A 15,453-nucleotide genomic window follows, 5' to 3' on the forward strand; every position below is an offset into this window, starting at 1 on the left:
CCATTCATTTATCAATGGGCACTTAGGTTGCTTCCATAGCTTGGCTATTATAAATAATGCTGCAGTAAACATAGTGGTGTGTGTATCTTTTAATTTTTTTTTAAGTGAAAGCAGGTTTATTTAGAGAGATACACACTCCATAGACAGAGTGCGGGCCGTCTCAGAAGGCAAGAGAGAGAGTGACCTTGACGTGCAGAACTGTTAGGTTTTATGGGCTTGGTAATTTTATATGCTAATGAGTAGGAGGATTATTCCAGCTATTTTCAGGAAGGGACAGGGATTTCCATGAATCTAGCCCCCTCCCACTTTTTGATCTATCCCATCAGCCTAGAAGCTGTCATGGCTTTGTGGGTGTGCCATGAGGCTCAAGGTCAACTGGAAGTCGAATCTTCCACCATCTTGATTCTAAACAGTCTGTCCTGTCCTCAGTTGCTGTGTCATTCATTCAATGGTTGTGCCCTGTATATCTTTTTAAGTTAGTGTTTTCGTCTTCTTCAGGTAAATACCCAGGAGTGGAATTACTAGATGACATGATAGGAGTATAAATTGGGGCAGCAACAGTGGAAAACAGTGTGGAGAGTTCTCTGTTTGTTTATTTAAATTTTTCTTACAGTTTTATTAAGATATAATTGGTATATAACATTGTATTAATTTTAGCTATATAGCATCATTATTTGTTATACGTATATATCGTGAAATAAGTACCACAATAAATTTAGTTCACATCTATCACCTCACATAGTTACAATTTCTTTATTTTTAAAGTGAGTACAATAATAATGCTTCCATCCTTGAGTTGCTTTGATGATTAACTGGCTCAGAGTAATCAATCAATATCTGATAGGTTTTTCAAATACTGTTATTATATATAAAAGTCACTCATCATTTACATTAGATCATAAAAATGTTTTATCTTTTCATCTAGCGCCTAAAGGGCTGGGTACTCTCACTCCTCTGTAGGATTTTAATATCTTTAGATATTCTCTATTTCATTAACTTCTGCCCATCTGTTTCTACTTTCATGAGATTTCCTCTGTTGTTCTTTTTTCTTCCTTAGTTGGACACTTAATGTCTTTCTTCCTTTTTAATATGTGCATTTGAAACTGTAGATGTCTCTTTTTAAACTGTTTTAACCAAATCACAAATTTTGGTATTGGCAACCCAACATTTTTCCATTGTCTTTCCATTATAAACATAGCTGGTTTCTTTCTTTGATCCAAGAATTATTTGAAAATGTGTTTTTCAGTTTCCAGACGTGTAATGGGGGATCTTTATGGTCTTAATAATTTGGGGAAGTATGTTATGCTTCCTCGGTGGCTTAGCATGAGATCAGTTTTTATCAGTGTTTCTTACGGGCTTGGAGAAGAACATGTATTCTTTAATTGTTGAGTGTGGAATTTTATCTTTATTCAGTACCTTGATTCTATTAATTGGGTTTTTCATATTTTCATATCTTACTACATTTTGGTCTGGCTGACCTATCATCTACTGCAGTGAAAATGTCCCTCTTTGATTGTAGATGTGTCATTTTCTCCTTATAATGCTGCCAATTTCTACTGTTTATACTTTTGGCTGTGTTGTTAGGTATAACACATTCAGAAGTGTTATACTTCCCTGATGAATTATTCATTTCATCATAATGCAGTTATTCTTTTTATTCACATTTGCCTTAAATACCCTTTGCCTTAAGTGTGTATTTGATCTGATAGTAATATAGTCATTTAAGCTCTTTTTTTAGCGACTGTTTACATAGTATATGTGCCCAGGATTTAGAATTCTCAGGGGAAACACTTTTCTCCCAACTCCCGTGCCCAGGGTTTCTCCAGCAAGTTTCTTAGCTCTCTCTCCCACAAAGCATCATCTTTTCAGGTCCAGCCTGACAGGCTAGCTGCTCGGGTGTCCTGATTTATGGAAGGGGTCTCAATACCAACCCCTTGCGACATGCAGACCTCAGGTTTCATCTTCTGTGTCCATGAGGGCATCACAACCCCTGGCGGCTACACTGTTAGATCAGGTGCTCACTGTAATTTTTGGTTCTCAGTTAGGGCCTCTGGGGATGCCCTCTGCAAATCAGCTATGTGTTTTAAAGAATGCTAGTTATATTTTCTTCAACATTTCTGGGTGTTTGGGTGTATGTTGGGGTGGGGAGATGTCAGGGTTATCTGACCTGGTGTATTGCCAAAAGGGCAGTTCCCGTAAGGAGGGCTGCTCTAGCCTGAAAATGGTACCATGCTGTTGAACATTTGTAGAAGACCCGATCTGTCCTTTCTGACCTTGATATCATATGAATTAAGCAAATCTGTTGTCTGAGTGGATACACAGTGCCCTGGTGGGGCGGCAGCGCCATCAAAGATCTGCCATGTGTTTCTTGGTTCAAAATCATTTTGAACACAGGGTACCAGAAGGACTGGTCTTTAGAACATCAGGACTTTTTTAATATTTCAATTTGAAATTTTTGGAACATTTGTAAGCACAATATGAATAAATAGCAATAAAAACCTTATTGTTGCTTATGTAAGAAGTTTGTAAAGCAGAATTTTATCAGTTATAAAACTGATTTGGACTTAACATTTTCAGCCAAAATTCTTTTAAAGTGTTTATAACCATGTTTCAAAATTATGCTAAGCAAAGTATACTTGTGATCTAGCAATTAAAAGTAGGCTGCACTCATATTACATTCAAAATAGAGAATTTAAGGAGGAAAAGGTTTGTTAAGTTATAATTAATATAGTTTTTCTGGAAACTAAATGTATTGTTTACATATGTGCCCTACTTATGTTTTTAAACTGTAGCGTAAAATATTCATTTCCTTTTGTAGAATCGCCATGGGTTTTTTTTTTTTAATTTTATAAATGTACAAAATCCTTCAAATAACTGGCATCTGACAAAACTTCCCTTTGAAGTTTTTAGTTTTTGAAAATTTTTTTCTTTAAAGTTTTTTTAGAAGTTAGACTTAGTTTTCCCCTCATGAGCATTCCTGCAATTGTGCAGAGAGGAAATTAAGTCCCCAGAACATTAATTAAATGATTAGACTCTTCATCAAAAGGAGAATGTCATGGTTTGGCCGCTGGCCACTTGTCTGTGCCCAGAATGACAAGTTCTAAAGTAATGATTTTGTTTATTGATCCTTCTCGTGTGCCTAAGGAGAAATTCAGCACATGGTGGACCAATGGCCCTTGGATTATTTTGTCTAGTAAAAGGTATGTCTATTTATACCAACTTTACATTCTCTTCTAGGTTACCTTCCGAACAAGAATCTATCACTGTAACATTAACAGCCAAGGCGTGATCTGTCTGGACATCCTGAAGGATAACTGGAGTCCGGCCCTCACCATCTCTAAAGTCCTCCTCTCCATCTGCTCACTACTTACAGACTGCAATCCCGGTAAGAGACCCTAAACCTGGTGTGGAGCTGCAGCCACTCAGGACTTAAATGTCAGCCCTCAGTCAATTGCTTCCTACCGCCACCACCACCACCACCACCACTAACTGTCACTATTATTTTTGCTATTACTGATTGAAAATTTCCATAATCTGTAACTGCTTTCTTTTTCAGTTGGGTCTGGTCATTAGTCTTTTTAAAACCTAGTATTTGCCAAGAAGGAAAAAGCACAGTGTGATAAAAATTAATGAAAAATCGTTATAGATGGGAAAGCACGTTTAAAGAGCGCATTACATCCTGCTGCCAAAGAATAATACAAATTCAAATTGAATAGCTTAATTTTTAATTAGATGCCTACCAGAAGATGTTAATTTGGGAAATGCGAGCTATTAAAATCTGATAGCAACCAGGCAACACCACATGGACGTGACCTTTTTGGCGTTTTAATAACGTTGTATCCCCACCAGCTATTACAGCAAAAAAGCCCCTGAACTAGGAAATACTTTTTAGTAAAGCAGGAAATACAGCTTCCTGGGAAAACTGAAAAGATCTTATGACCAAGCCTTTGTGGCTTGCTGGTGTGCTAAAGACTGAGAGTTCAGGCTTCCTGTGTGTTCCTATATATTTAGTTATATGTCTCTGATCAGCTTCTTTAACTAAAGACAAACCAATTGCCAATTTTTTACGTATTTGGGTTTATTTTGGAAAATGCAAAAATCCAAAGGTTTTTCATTTGGTGTTTTCATTGATGTTCTCAGTGAGAAATTCTTCTTAGAGTATTTAATTAATAGTCTTACTATTTTATGAGAGCCCACCTTCCATTTTTAGGAAAAAGCTCACTAGTTAAGTGAAATTTTAGACAAGAGAGAAATGACAAGTAGGAATCAAGGTCTCTCTGAGGACCCTGGCTGGTTTATAAAACATGAAGAAATTAGCATCTTTTCAAATTTTTCTATGTTTGTTATTTTTCAGTAATAAAAACTTTTTTAATGCAGAAATATAAAAATAGAATTTAATTAAATTGTGATATATGTAGAATACATATAATAATGCTTTTAATACCAAGAAGAAGATAAAATATAATTGTGCAAGATCATTATAAACTATTTTCAATTAATTCATATTTCATGCCAGATGGTGACATTCAATTATGATGCACTAATTTAAAACTGAATGGCAAATACTTGGCTTGGTTCTTTCAATTTCTGTATTCCTATTTTAGTCCTGTTTATGTCTGAGACTGCGTATAGCCTCATTTGGAGGTAATGGCCTGAAAAGGCTGTGTGTGTGTGTGTGTGTGTGTGTGTGTGTGTGTGTGTGTGTGTGTGTGTGTGTGTGTTATTTCCCTTTGGGAATATTGGAACACAGAACTTCATCTGCCTCCCCACTTCCAAAAAGTACTTCTGGGGTTTGCTGAAATTTGGAGGGGTTTTTTTTTTTTTTTTTTGAGAGAAAAATTTATTTTAAGAGGCAAGTCACTTATTCATGAAACTTTTGGTGTCACGTCATTATGCTGTACACCTGAAATTGGTAGTGTTATATGTCAGTTGTATCTCAATAAAACTAGGGGGAAGAGAAAGAAAGTAAAAAACTTTTGAGACTCTACTCTTTATGAGGCACTTCCGAGCACAAGATGAGTAAGACAGCTTCACTTCTTATACACGGAATAAGATGTAACTTCTCACTTAGAAAACTTGCACCAGAGAGAGAGGCAGTCCTTACCCCAGTGGAAACCAGGCCTGCTTGATCTCCAGGTCAGCTGAAGTGGACCCATCACCCTGACTCAGCTTATGTTAAAGAGTCTGTCCTCTGCACAGATGTTCCTGCATTCTACCAAAGCCTTTTCCCAGCAATCAGAAAGGTTTATGCTGAGCAAATTAGTTTTCTTTTTCTGTATCTCAGACAATTGCAGATACATTCTGAAAAAAAAAAAAGAAAGGAAGGAAAGAAAAAGAAAACTCATCCCTGCCTAAAGCAAAATCACATTAATAAAATAAATAGATTTTTGAAAATTAAGCTATTGATAGTAAGAAAAAGCCTAAAGATCATAATGTTTCTTACGTTTCACCAACTGGAGATAGCCCTATCCACTTAAGGCTGCCATTTGTGAAATACACGGTAACAAACTAAGCGTGCATACTTTAACACACATAAAAAAGTTTTCTAATTGACACATCATCTATATGTATGTTCACACTTCTAGAGTCTTAAAAAGAGTTACCTTAAACAAGTCAAAACGTCCACTCTTTTGAGTGATGAATTTATTTCACACTGTTTTCTGGTACACATCCTTCCAATCGCTGTCAATTTTTCTCCCAAGATTTCTGTTAAACTTCAATGTAACCTATTTTCAGATGATCACAAATGTAAGTTTGATAGAATGTGAAGAAAGAAGATTTTCCTACATTGAGTCTGTGGAACTATTTTAACACCAGAAATGCTATCAGCTCAGAAGCAGGCTTTATACAAAGATACAGGTTTAACTGACTCTTGTTCTTACATAAACTATTTTTTAAAATGTTTTTTCCTCCTTTTCTCATAATTTACATTCGTCTCTTTCAAGAATTTTTGGTCCATTTAGAAACAAATGTTTTGTGTTTCAGGGTGGGGCTATGCGGTCTTTCTTGCATGGTATTTATAGTAAGCAGATGTAGATTGGAAAACCAGCTCCATTGTTTATTACTTGTGTGATCTTGAACCAATCATTTAATGTTCCTCGGCCTCAGTTTCTTATATAATACAGATTATCAGCAGCCCTACCTAGATCACAGGATTCCTGTGAGTTTAAAATGAGATGGTGTATGTGAAACCCTTTGCAAACAGTTGTGGGTTGTTATTGATGTTACTTGCCACAGTATTTAGGACTCCAGATGGTGGATCAGTACCTCCTTAGCTGAATTTAACTGAGAGAAGATAGTAGTATTGAGTAATTTCTACCACCACCTCCTTGGCACTGATTTTATAATCTGAAAAAAGCCTACTCCTGAATTAGTCACGCCTACTCTGTTATCTCTCGGGAAGGATTCTCTCTTGGGAGAGATTATCTTTCAGGTGGCAAATGTCCAAAGTTATCAGCCAGTTGATGGGTGCACCAGTGGGAATCATTCTGTTCCCAGTGCCATGGTCCAGGCTGGCCTTAGGGGGCTGTTCACACTCCACAGTGGTGTTTATTGAGCCTGACACGGCACTCTGATTTGTCAGACACAGCTGGCTGCCAGAGTTTGGCTGTAACATACTCGTGGGGAACAGAGTGGCATCTGAGAGGAGGAGAGGTTGATAAGCTCAGAAGATCAGCGCCAGCTCCCCAGATCCTCTGACTGTGGTCCTGCCTGGGGAACATGGTTGAATCCACGAATTGCTGAAGTTTAGAGTACTGAACACATTTCCATTTTTCATAGAATGCTTTTGTTAACACTCTTCTTAAGCATGTATAAAATTGAAGCTCTGTTCTGTTTGATTTCATCTTTTGAAGTCTGTTTTTGCTATTTTGTGGCTGTTTCTTTTAAAAAAAAAAAACTCTTAGATGTTTTATCATATTCTTCCTATGAAATCTAGTTATTTATTATTTAAAATATGCCTATATTATGGTCTCTGGGCCTACGAATAATGGGTATTTTCCCTCTTACAAAAAGAACTATCCTGAGAACACTGACAATTAGGAGATAAAACAAGGTTAACAGTTTTCCTGTTCCAGATGCTTTATTCACAGAGAAATGTCCAGAAATATTTCTAATCTTTTTTTTAAATAAATCTGCATATCATCTGGCATTATTTTACTAATCTCGGTTCTTCTTTCTACTCTGCAACTCTTGCTTTTTCTGAAGTGTTACGAGCTTGTTTGATTCTGTGTGGTTCTGATATCGTATCACTGAAAAATTTCTCCTCAAACACATGACTCTTAGGAGATCATTGGAAATTTGAAAACTGAATATCTGATATTGAGGAATTATTGCCAGAAGTGTTTAGGCATAATGAAACGGAATTGTGATCATAAATTTTTATGTGTCCTTACCTTTCAGAGATACACACTGAGTTCTTTGCAAGTAAACCCTGTGTATTTCATTCCTGTATCATCTACTTCAAACTATAGGCTGCCTGTGGTGCAGCCTGGACCAGCAAGGTCCTGCGTTCCTGAGCAACCGTCTCTGTCCACCACTTTTCAAACAGTGGTGGAACTGCCCAGGCCAGGTCACGAGAAAATGCTCTGAGCATCCCGCAGACATCCCACTCAGGATGGAGGCGCTCTCCACTCCCTCAACATCATCTTCCAAATCAAAATCAAGGCTCAGTTACTCCCAGTCTTAGATTTATGCAAATCTTTATTAGAACAACAAGTAGAGCTAAGAATGGCAGCCAATTAACCCTCAGCCTTACACAGTGATTAAGCCGAGGGTGCACACAGCTGCAGCTTCATTGGTAAGAACTTTATTTTTCTCACATGGGCTGAGCAAACGGAGAGAGAGGAATCCGCTCCCCGGGACCCGTTTAGTGTTCAGACGGCCCCCTCCATTCCCTGCATCACAGCCCTTGGTTTCAGGTCTCTCCTCTTTTTAAATGCCTAATACAATCCTTAGCTATCAGTTGTCTCAGATACACCCTAACTTTGATTGTTATTCATTGATTCTCTTTGACCTGGTTGTGAATACATAGTAAATGGTATTACTATTAAATATCAAAATTTTCTAATTGATTGTGACTACTGAGGGGGTGGGGACCATAAAATAGAATTATTTCAACACAGGTGTGTTTGTGTGGATTATATGCACGAAGTGTGTGGGCTCTCAGACTGATGACAGGGACCTAAATGGAACTTAAGAGGAAGCCATTGCTTATGACAGCTGTGCAGCCTTGCTTCTGCTTACCCCATTCCACTGCTGCCCTTGGAAACTGGCAGAGGACTATTTATCTGACCGAAATTTAGGTAAAGCTGTAAAAATGATAAGCCTACCTGTTTTCAAAGCAGGCTATCTTAGCAGAAGTGCACAAAAAAAAAAAAAAAAAGCTGCTTTTTCTACAGATGGCTACAGATATAAGGTTTTGTCTGATGCCTATAACTCTTTTTTTCAAGTAAAAACCTTAGAAATACATGGTACAACATATAGCTGACTTCAAGCTGTATTCCTCATTTGTGAAGAATTGGCTTCTCTTGTAGAATATTACATGCTGAATTCCAAAAGTCATTCTAATCAGTACTTCCAAAATATGGATGTAGATAGACTGTAATTTGTAGTCATTTAACTTCTCGGACACCGTATCCAAAGGAAAAACAAAGCTGTAGTTGTATGTAGTTAATTAATCTACCTGGTGTTTTAAATACCAGGAGAGTAAATAAAGTCCAAAAAACTGTATAAAGGGCTTTGGGTTCTAGCTCAGTATTAGCTGTCGGGTCCTGGGACACTGCCTCCTCCTGACCCACGAGTTCCTATGGGCTTAGTCAGATCAGTTTGGAAACATGATCTATGGGGTGGAGGTTCTAGAAAAACTGAGGCTTCTTTGAAAAGGATGAATAAAATCAGGGAATATGCATTATTAAAGAAAAGAACATTTCAGTGTTGAGAACTAAAGAAGTTTCACAGAAACCACTCTATACTATCATAAATTAGGTTAAAAAAACAGAAAATAGCGATTCTGTGATATTCACCTTGCCTATATATTTATAAATGTGACTTTTAAATACTATTAAAAGGATTGTTTCCCTTCCTTGTCATTCTATAAAAAGAAACTCTTTAGTTATCTTACAAGGGGTGCTGATATATAATCATGAAAGAGATCCATAGTACGTAGCATTTTATCAAAGAATGGTTTTCTAGGAAATAGAGAATGATAAAGGAAAGCAAAAATGACCTGACCATGGGTTTAGACTAGTGCAAAGGACTCCTCATGGCGTCACGGTTGCTAGGAAAGGAGCGGGGACTTCAGTGTGTAGGTGAGAGATGTAGGTACAAGTGTCCTAATCAGCCCCCGTGTTTCTGCTTTGTGCAGGCAAGTCTTTATTTAACCATCACTTTGCTGTCTTTCCTGAGCATGCAGTCTGCCTGGCTTAAAAAGAACATTAGCTGTTCATTATTTTTTTGATAGGTCATTGTCCAGAAATGCTGACCTAGAAAAACTTTGTTGCTTTCATAAATGTATCTCCTTAGTCGGTTTGGTTCTTTTAAAGATAGTAAAAACGACTTTACCAGAGTTCTTGCTATATGGGATACGGTGCACTTAAAACGTGCCTGTAAAGTTTCACCTTCATGTCTTAACTGAAGAAAAGGGCCTTTGGGGAAGTTGCTCCGACTGGCAAAGAAGAAAATACAGCCTGTATTGATGATCGTCCTGTTTCTTTTTCTGACTTCCATTTCCTTACCTCTGGCCTAGGGAATAGCTGTGACCCGGAAAGCGCTGTGTGACAGCTTTCCTAAAGCGGCGGGCGGAACTCCAAGGCCAGCACTCAAAGTTCCGCCTCTGTCTCTTTTTGACCGTTAGTTAGAGAGCTGTCCGTCCATTCGCCCTTTGTAGGATTCTGATTCCCATGACAGCATGTACAGTAAAGATCTCACCATTTCAGTTTGATTCAGAGGTCAGCCTGATTAGTAATTCTTTAATGAATGGTGGGAAATTCTAAATGAATGAAGACCTAATACTTTTAAGTGCATACAGGAAATACTAGTAAAACGTTTAAACTAGATGGCCAGTGGACTCCACTTTACCAAGGAAAGAGGTGAAGTTTTTTTTAATTGTAGTTGAGTTACTATTTAATTGAAGTATAGTTGATTTTTTATTGAAGTATAGTTGATTTACAACTGTAGTTTTTTTAAATTGAAGTATAGTTGATTTACACAATATAGTTGCGTTAGTTTCAAGAGTACAGAAAAGTGATTCAGTTATTTATGTACATCTGTATATTCTTTTTCAGGCATTTTTCCATTGTAGGCTATTACAAGACACTGAGCATAGTTCCCTGTGCTCTACAGGTGAAAGCGGGCTTTCCATGCTCACAGAAGTAGAGAAAAAGGTTATAATGAACCCTAACGTATCCCTCACCTAATAGAGATTCAAAACTTAGCTTTATTTGGGGCTCGGGTATTCTTAAAAGTTAGCGAGGACTTTTTTCACACAGGCTAGCTATTCTCAGATGATAACTGCTTTATACCATTAATTTCCATGGCAGCCTTGTTTAAAAGAGATGCTACAGTCAACTTCAGAACGGGTTGTTGCCTCAGAATTGTTAATATTTATTACTGAAGGGTGCAATCTGTGTTGCTGTGGAAGATAGGCCACTGGGTAAAGTCTTGTTTTTTTAAGGAGAAATGAAGGTAAATTATTTAAATAATATGTATTTGAAATCATTACAGTGTACTACAGTGTTTTAATACGGGAAATTTTGTTTTATTTATTTTTTTATTGAACATAGTTCCCTGTGCTATACACAAGAAACCTTTTTTAATCTTTTTTTTTTGTATAGTGGCTAACATTTGTGAATCTCAAACTCCCCAAATTTATCCCTTCCCACCCTCTTTTCCCAGTAACCATAAGATTGTTTACTGTGTCTGCAAGTTTGTTTCTGTTTTGTAGATGAGTTCATAGTGTTCTTTTTTTGTCTTTTTTTTAGATTAATACAAGAAATTTTAGAATTCTGAAACAACATAATAAAACTCTTCTAATCATCCAGAAATTTACTTGTGTGGACAAAACATCAGATGATTGATTAACATTTTGCTTTTTTAATTTGGATATTTGAGATCTTATTGTGTCTTGGGAGAAATACCATAATTATGAAAATTTGAAGAATTAACATTAACCCTACCAATGTCTGGCATCCTTCACTACTCAGCAGTTGTCTTTACTTTCCCTCACTTTCTAACTCAGCCTTCCACTCAGCACCAGGCCTGGGCCAGGTGCTGTCAGCAATGGCACGTGCAATAATTCTTATTTTAAGAGAAGATGCTTCTAAAATATCGGACCGAGATGTTGTGTCATTCCTACACAACAGCGATAACTTCTTTCTCTTTTCTTCTCTGTATGTTTGTCTTTTAAGAGATGCTGGAGCCTAATGCTCGTTACAGGTGTTGCATTTCTGGTTGTGTTAATACTGGTGAAGAACTTTCATAATAAGCATTATAAGAGTTCCTTTGAACTGTAGGCATATTTCTTTCCATGACAGGTGTGGTCCTGGAGGAAAAAAATTGTAAAGCAAAATACTTTAGATATATTTGAAAAATTTTCTGCGTAAAAGTATACAATGGAGAAGCCAAATGAAGCATTTTTAAACTTGAGTGATGATGAATGCCCCCATTTATTTTTTCTTAAAAATACCAGAGTTTGGGGGTAGGGGTATAGCTCAGCATAAAGTGTGTGCTTAGCACGCGTGAGGTCCTAAGTTCAATCCCCAGTACCTCTATTAGAAAAAAAAAAAAAAAAAAACAGTTTTTTCCCCTGATTCAGCACTCAGCATTGCCTTTCCTGTGAGGACATCTCCCCAGATAAATCATGTTGTTACAATATTCAAGTGCCTAGGCCAGCCTACAAAAGCTGGCCCAGTGTGTGCGTAGGTAGCACCTGTCAGGGCAACTTCACACCAGCGAGAGTGTCACCTTGTCGCCTTTTATTCAGAGCATCGTGGCCACACGCGCTCTCCAGCAACTGATTTTTGGCACAGACTGGCTCCCTTAATGGAAACATGTTTGTACGCAGTCTAATTCAAATACACAAGAGAAATTAGAATAAATGGAGGCGTGGAGGAGATGCCTTTATACTATATCCAGTTTTGAATGCCAGCCTTAGGTTTTTATAAGAAAAACTCTAGGAAAGAGCACTCACCTACAGCGCATGAATAAATAAGCCTGCATCCCTGGGGCAAAGACACAGAAGAGTGCCAGCCACGCCTGATCCTCTGTAAGAGGGTGCATTTACCTGAGGGACGTGGACAGTTTTTATCTAGGCAAGGGTCACAGATGGCTGGCGCATTGTAACTTCAGCCTTTTCCGGAATAGTTCTGTGCAGAGAACACATCCTTTCAGGGGAGTCACATTCAGAATACTGTCGATAGCTTAGAGTCGAGACTAATCAGATCTGAGTTCAAAATAGCCTGTGTTCAATTGGGTAAAAGTTTTTAGGTGAAAGGTTACTCTTCAGGGGAGGTTTTTGTTTGCTTGTCTGTTTAATTCTCTGGAAAGGTGACTTAAAAGTTGCAGTTAGCGTTACTAGGCAAAGAGAAGCCTTTGATTTCTCTACAGGAGTTGTATTTGGGGAACTCAGCTCTGGCCATGTGTGTATTCATAGTGCTCTGGGGGAAAGGATATCTTAAGGTGGGGGAAAAAAGGGTTCTAGATGTATGTAGTCCTTGATTGTGTATCTGTGCTGGCTTTTTCTTTTTTCAAAAAGGAAATAACTTTATCGTTTTTTCCTCATAAAAATAATACATGCTTATTAAATTTTTCTTAAATCAACTATCCTTTAAAGATAAGTATTTGATTTTCCTTTGAGGCTCTTTGCTCTGCAAACTCCAGTTCAGTGGGACTCAGCAAAGTATATTTGTCAGTTAAATTTGTCTCATTATAATCTGGTATAAATTTAGATACAGTGACCTCAACTCTTAGCCCTGGCTTTGACCTGCTTCTACTTAGCATTTCCCTATGCATATTTTATGGTCCCTTAATTAATACAAAATCTAGACGTGGATTTGCTGTTGCTAAAAATTTTGCTAAAAAGTCTACTGCTGTGCCTGCAATAATAACCTCTAATTTATTGGTTTGGAAGTTGATCTCATTAAAAAGTTGCTGTATATATATTAACTTACTAGGAAAATTCTCTTTAGTTTACTTTTTAGAAAATGTCACTTGGGGGTTTTCCTTTTTAGAAATCAGCAGTGATCTATTTTTTGTTTAGAGGAACACCAAGGAAATGACTAGGTGGTCTAAATCAGTACTTAGAAATTTCTACACTCCCTCAAACCTGAAGTCTTCCTCCACTGAAATCAATTAACGAATGTATTTCTTAGTGTTAAAACGTAGCAAGTTGTCTGTACTTGAGGTTTTTTCCTCCCTTTAAATTATCTTCAAATCTTTGGCTTCTGATGTTCTTTGGGGAATTGACTAGAACTGTTGAAATGTCTGTTCTGCCATTGTCAGCGAAAGGCTCTGAAAACACAAATAAGAAATTGAAAAGCGAAGCAGACCGGCAGTGTAAACAAACACCACCTTTACTCCTGTGGGAATGTGCCTCTTGCTTAGAACTCTGTTTCCAAAGAATGATTCTTTATCATTGTTAAATGAAGATAATTTAAAACTAAAGTTAACAGCAGTGAAAAAGGACTCACTGATTCTCTTTCTAGAGTAAAATAATGTTTTTTAAGTGACAGGGAAAGAATTACACAAGATCAGGGTCTTTCCTTTTCCCCTCGATAACCTCACCCAGTGTTGTGGGGTTTTTTTTAATAGTTTAGGACCAATAAAAAGTTTGTCACTCTTTAAAATTAGTGTTCCTTTCTTCTGTAGTCACTTTTTTTTTTACTTTAGTCATCAGGTAGCGCAGCCCTAATTTAATGCTTAGTCACAGTAACTACATTAACCCGTGTAATTAGTGTGCGTGCTAATTATACGTGCTTCTTTACTACACCTCTCTCCACATTCTGTGTTAGGACTTATTCTGTTTCTGTTGCAATTGTTTTATTAAGCATATGTATTTTATTGCAAGTCGTCTGGCTCTTTTTTGGCAAAGTGAGGTCTTTTTTGGCAAGATTAAAGTCTTGCTATGGGAGGTACGAGGAGCACATTTCGTAACGACCCAGCGCTCACTATTTGGACTTATTTACAGCTTCTGTCAGGAGAGACAGAACTGTGTCAGGCTTTGCTAAGCAGTTTGTTCCAACAAGAAGACATTTTTCCTGTCTGTTGTTGCCCAGCTGTTCTGTCGTCTCTGGGTCTCCGCACACACAGGAAGGTTTCCAGTGTGATTCCCAAGCAAGGATTTGCTCCAGGGGTCTTTTCTATCACTTAAAATCTGTAGAAATGATGAGATTATTAAGTAGCTGGCTAGCATGTGTGTAATTCCCTTAGATCTTCACTACAGCCACTTTTGACACTCTAAATACTATCTCTTTGCTGGTTCATTTATTTTGCAGTTCAGTCTTGGGTCCCCATTCAGTGTGTGTTGATAATTTGGAGGTTGTTAATACAGAAGGCTTGTTACTGGTAGAGGGACTCATTCTAATCATATTTATCGTCAGCAACACGCACCTGGCTTCGAAGTACAGGAGGATTCTCACAAAATCCAATAAACAAGTTCATACTGTGTAGCACAAGGAACTATATTCAGTATCTTGTAGTAATTTATGGTGAAAAAGAGTATGAAAACGAATATATGTATGTTCATGTGTGACTGAAGCATTGCGCTGTACACTAGAAACTGACACAACAATGTAAGCTGACTATACTTCAATAAAAATATATTTTTTAAAAAAACACTTTACCTGGTTTACAAATGACATAATATGGATTTTACTTTATGTAAATTTAAGAAGTGAATACAACCTACTGTGCAGCACAGGGAACTACATTCAATTTCTTCTAATAAGCTATAATGGAAAAGAATCTGAAAAAATATATAGATATATATGTATGTTATAACTGAATGACTTTGCTGTACACCTGAAACTAACATTGTAAATCGACTATACTTCAGTAAAAAAAAAAAAAGAAAAATTTTTAAGTGAATACAGTTTAAAATGTGAGAACAGCATGAACCACCCTCCAGGACGTTCATTCCCCCCACACACACACAGACACACTCACACACGTGGAAAGAACTGTCTGCCTGGAGGCAGTGGGCCCCTGATGGTTTTTCTCTCTTGGTACAAGTTCCCAGGTGGCTGCCACGTTCCCACTTCAGGTGGGTTCTCGGGGGGACCACCTTCTGAGGCCACCAACACCACCCCAGCAGCACTGAGGAGTCCCGGCTGTGATCACCCTGACTCTTTACAGCGTCTGTATGAAACCCAGAGGGTTTGTACGAAGCTGCTCTGGGAGCAGACTTGAGGGGAGGAGTGATGCTCTCCAGGTGAAGCACTCGACTCTCTCCTCCTGCAA

The 15,453-nt window shown here is 37.6% G+C and overlaps 1 protein-coding gene across 1 annotated transcript in view; it reads left to right on the forward strand.

Annotated features, from left to right (window-relative positions):
- The window catches only part of LOC105095616 (ubiquitin-conjugating enzyme E2 E2), a 326,379-nt gene that overhangs the window by 276,633 nt on the left and 34,293 nt on the right, over positions 1-15,453 (forward strand). The window contains exon 5 of the mRNA XM_031432783.2: positions 3,238-3,385. Coding sequence (XP_031288643.1) covers positions 3,238-3,385 — 148 coding nt within the window. The remainder of the gene's footprint in view (positions 1-3,237; positions 3,386-15,453) is intronic.

Source organism: Camelus dromedarius, chromosome 2, assembly GCF_036321535.1.
Source record: "Camelus dromedarius isolate mCamDro1 chromosome 2, mCamDro1.pat, whole genome shotgun sequence".
Lineage (NCBI taxonomy): Eukaryota > Metazoa > Chordata > Mammalia > Artiodactyla > Camelidae > Camelus > Camelus dromedarius.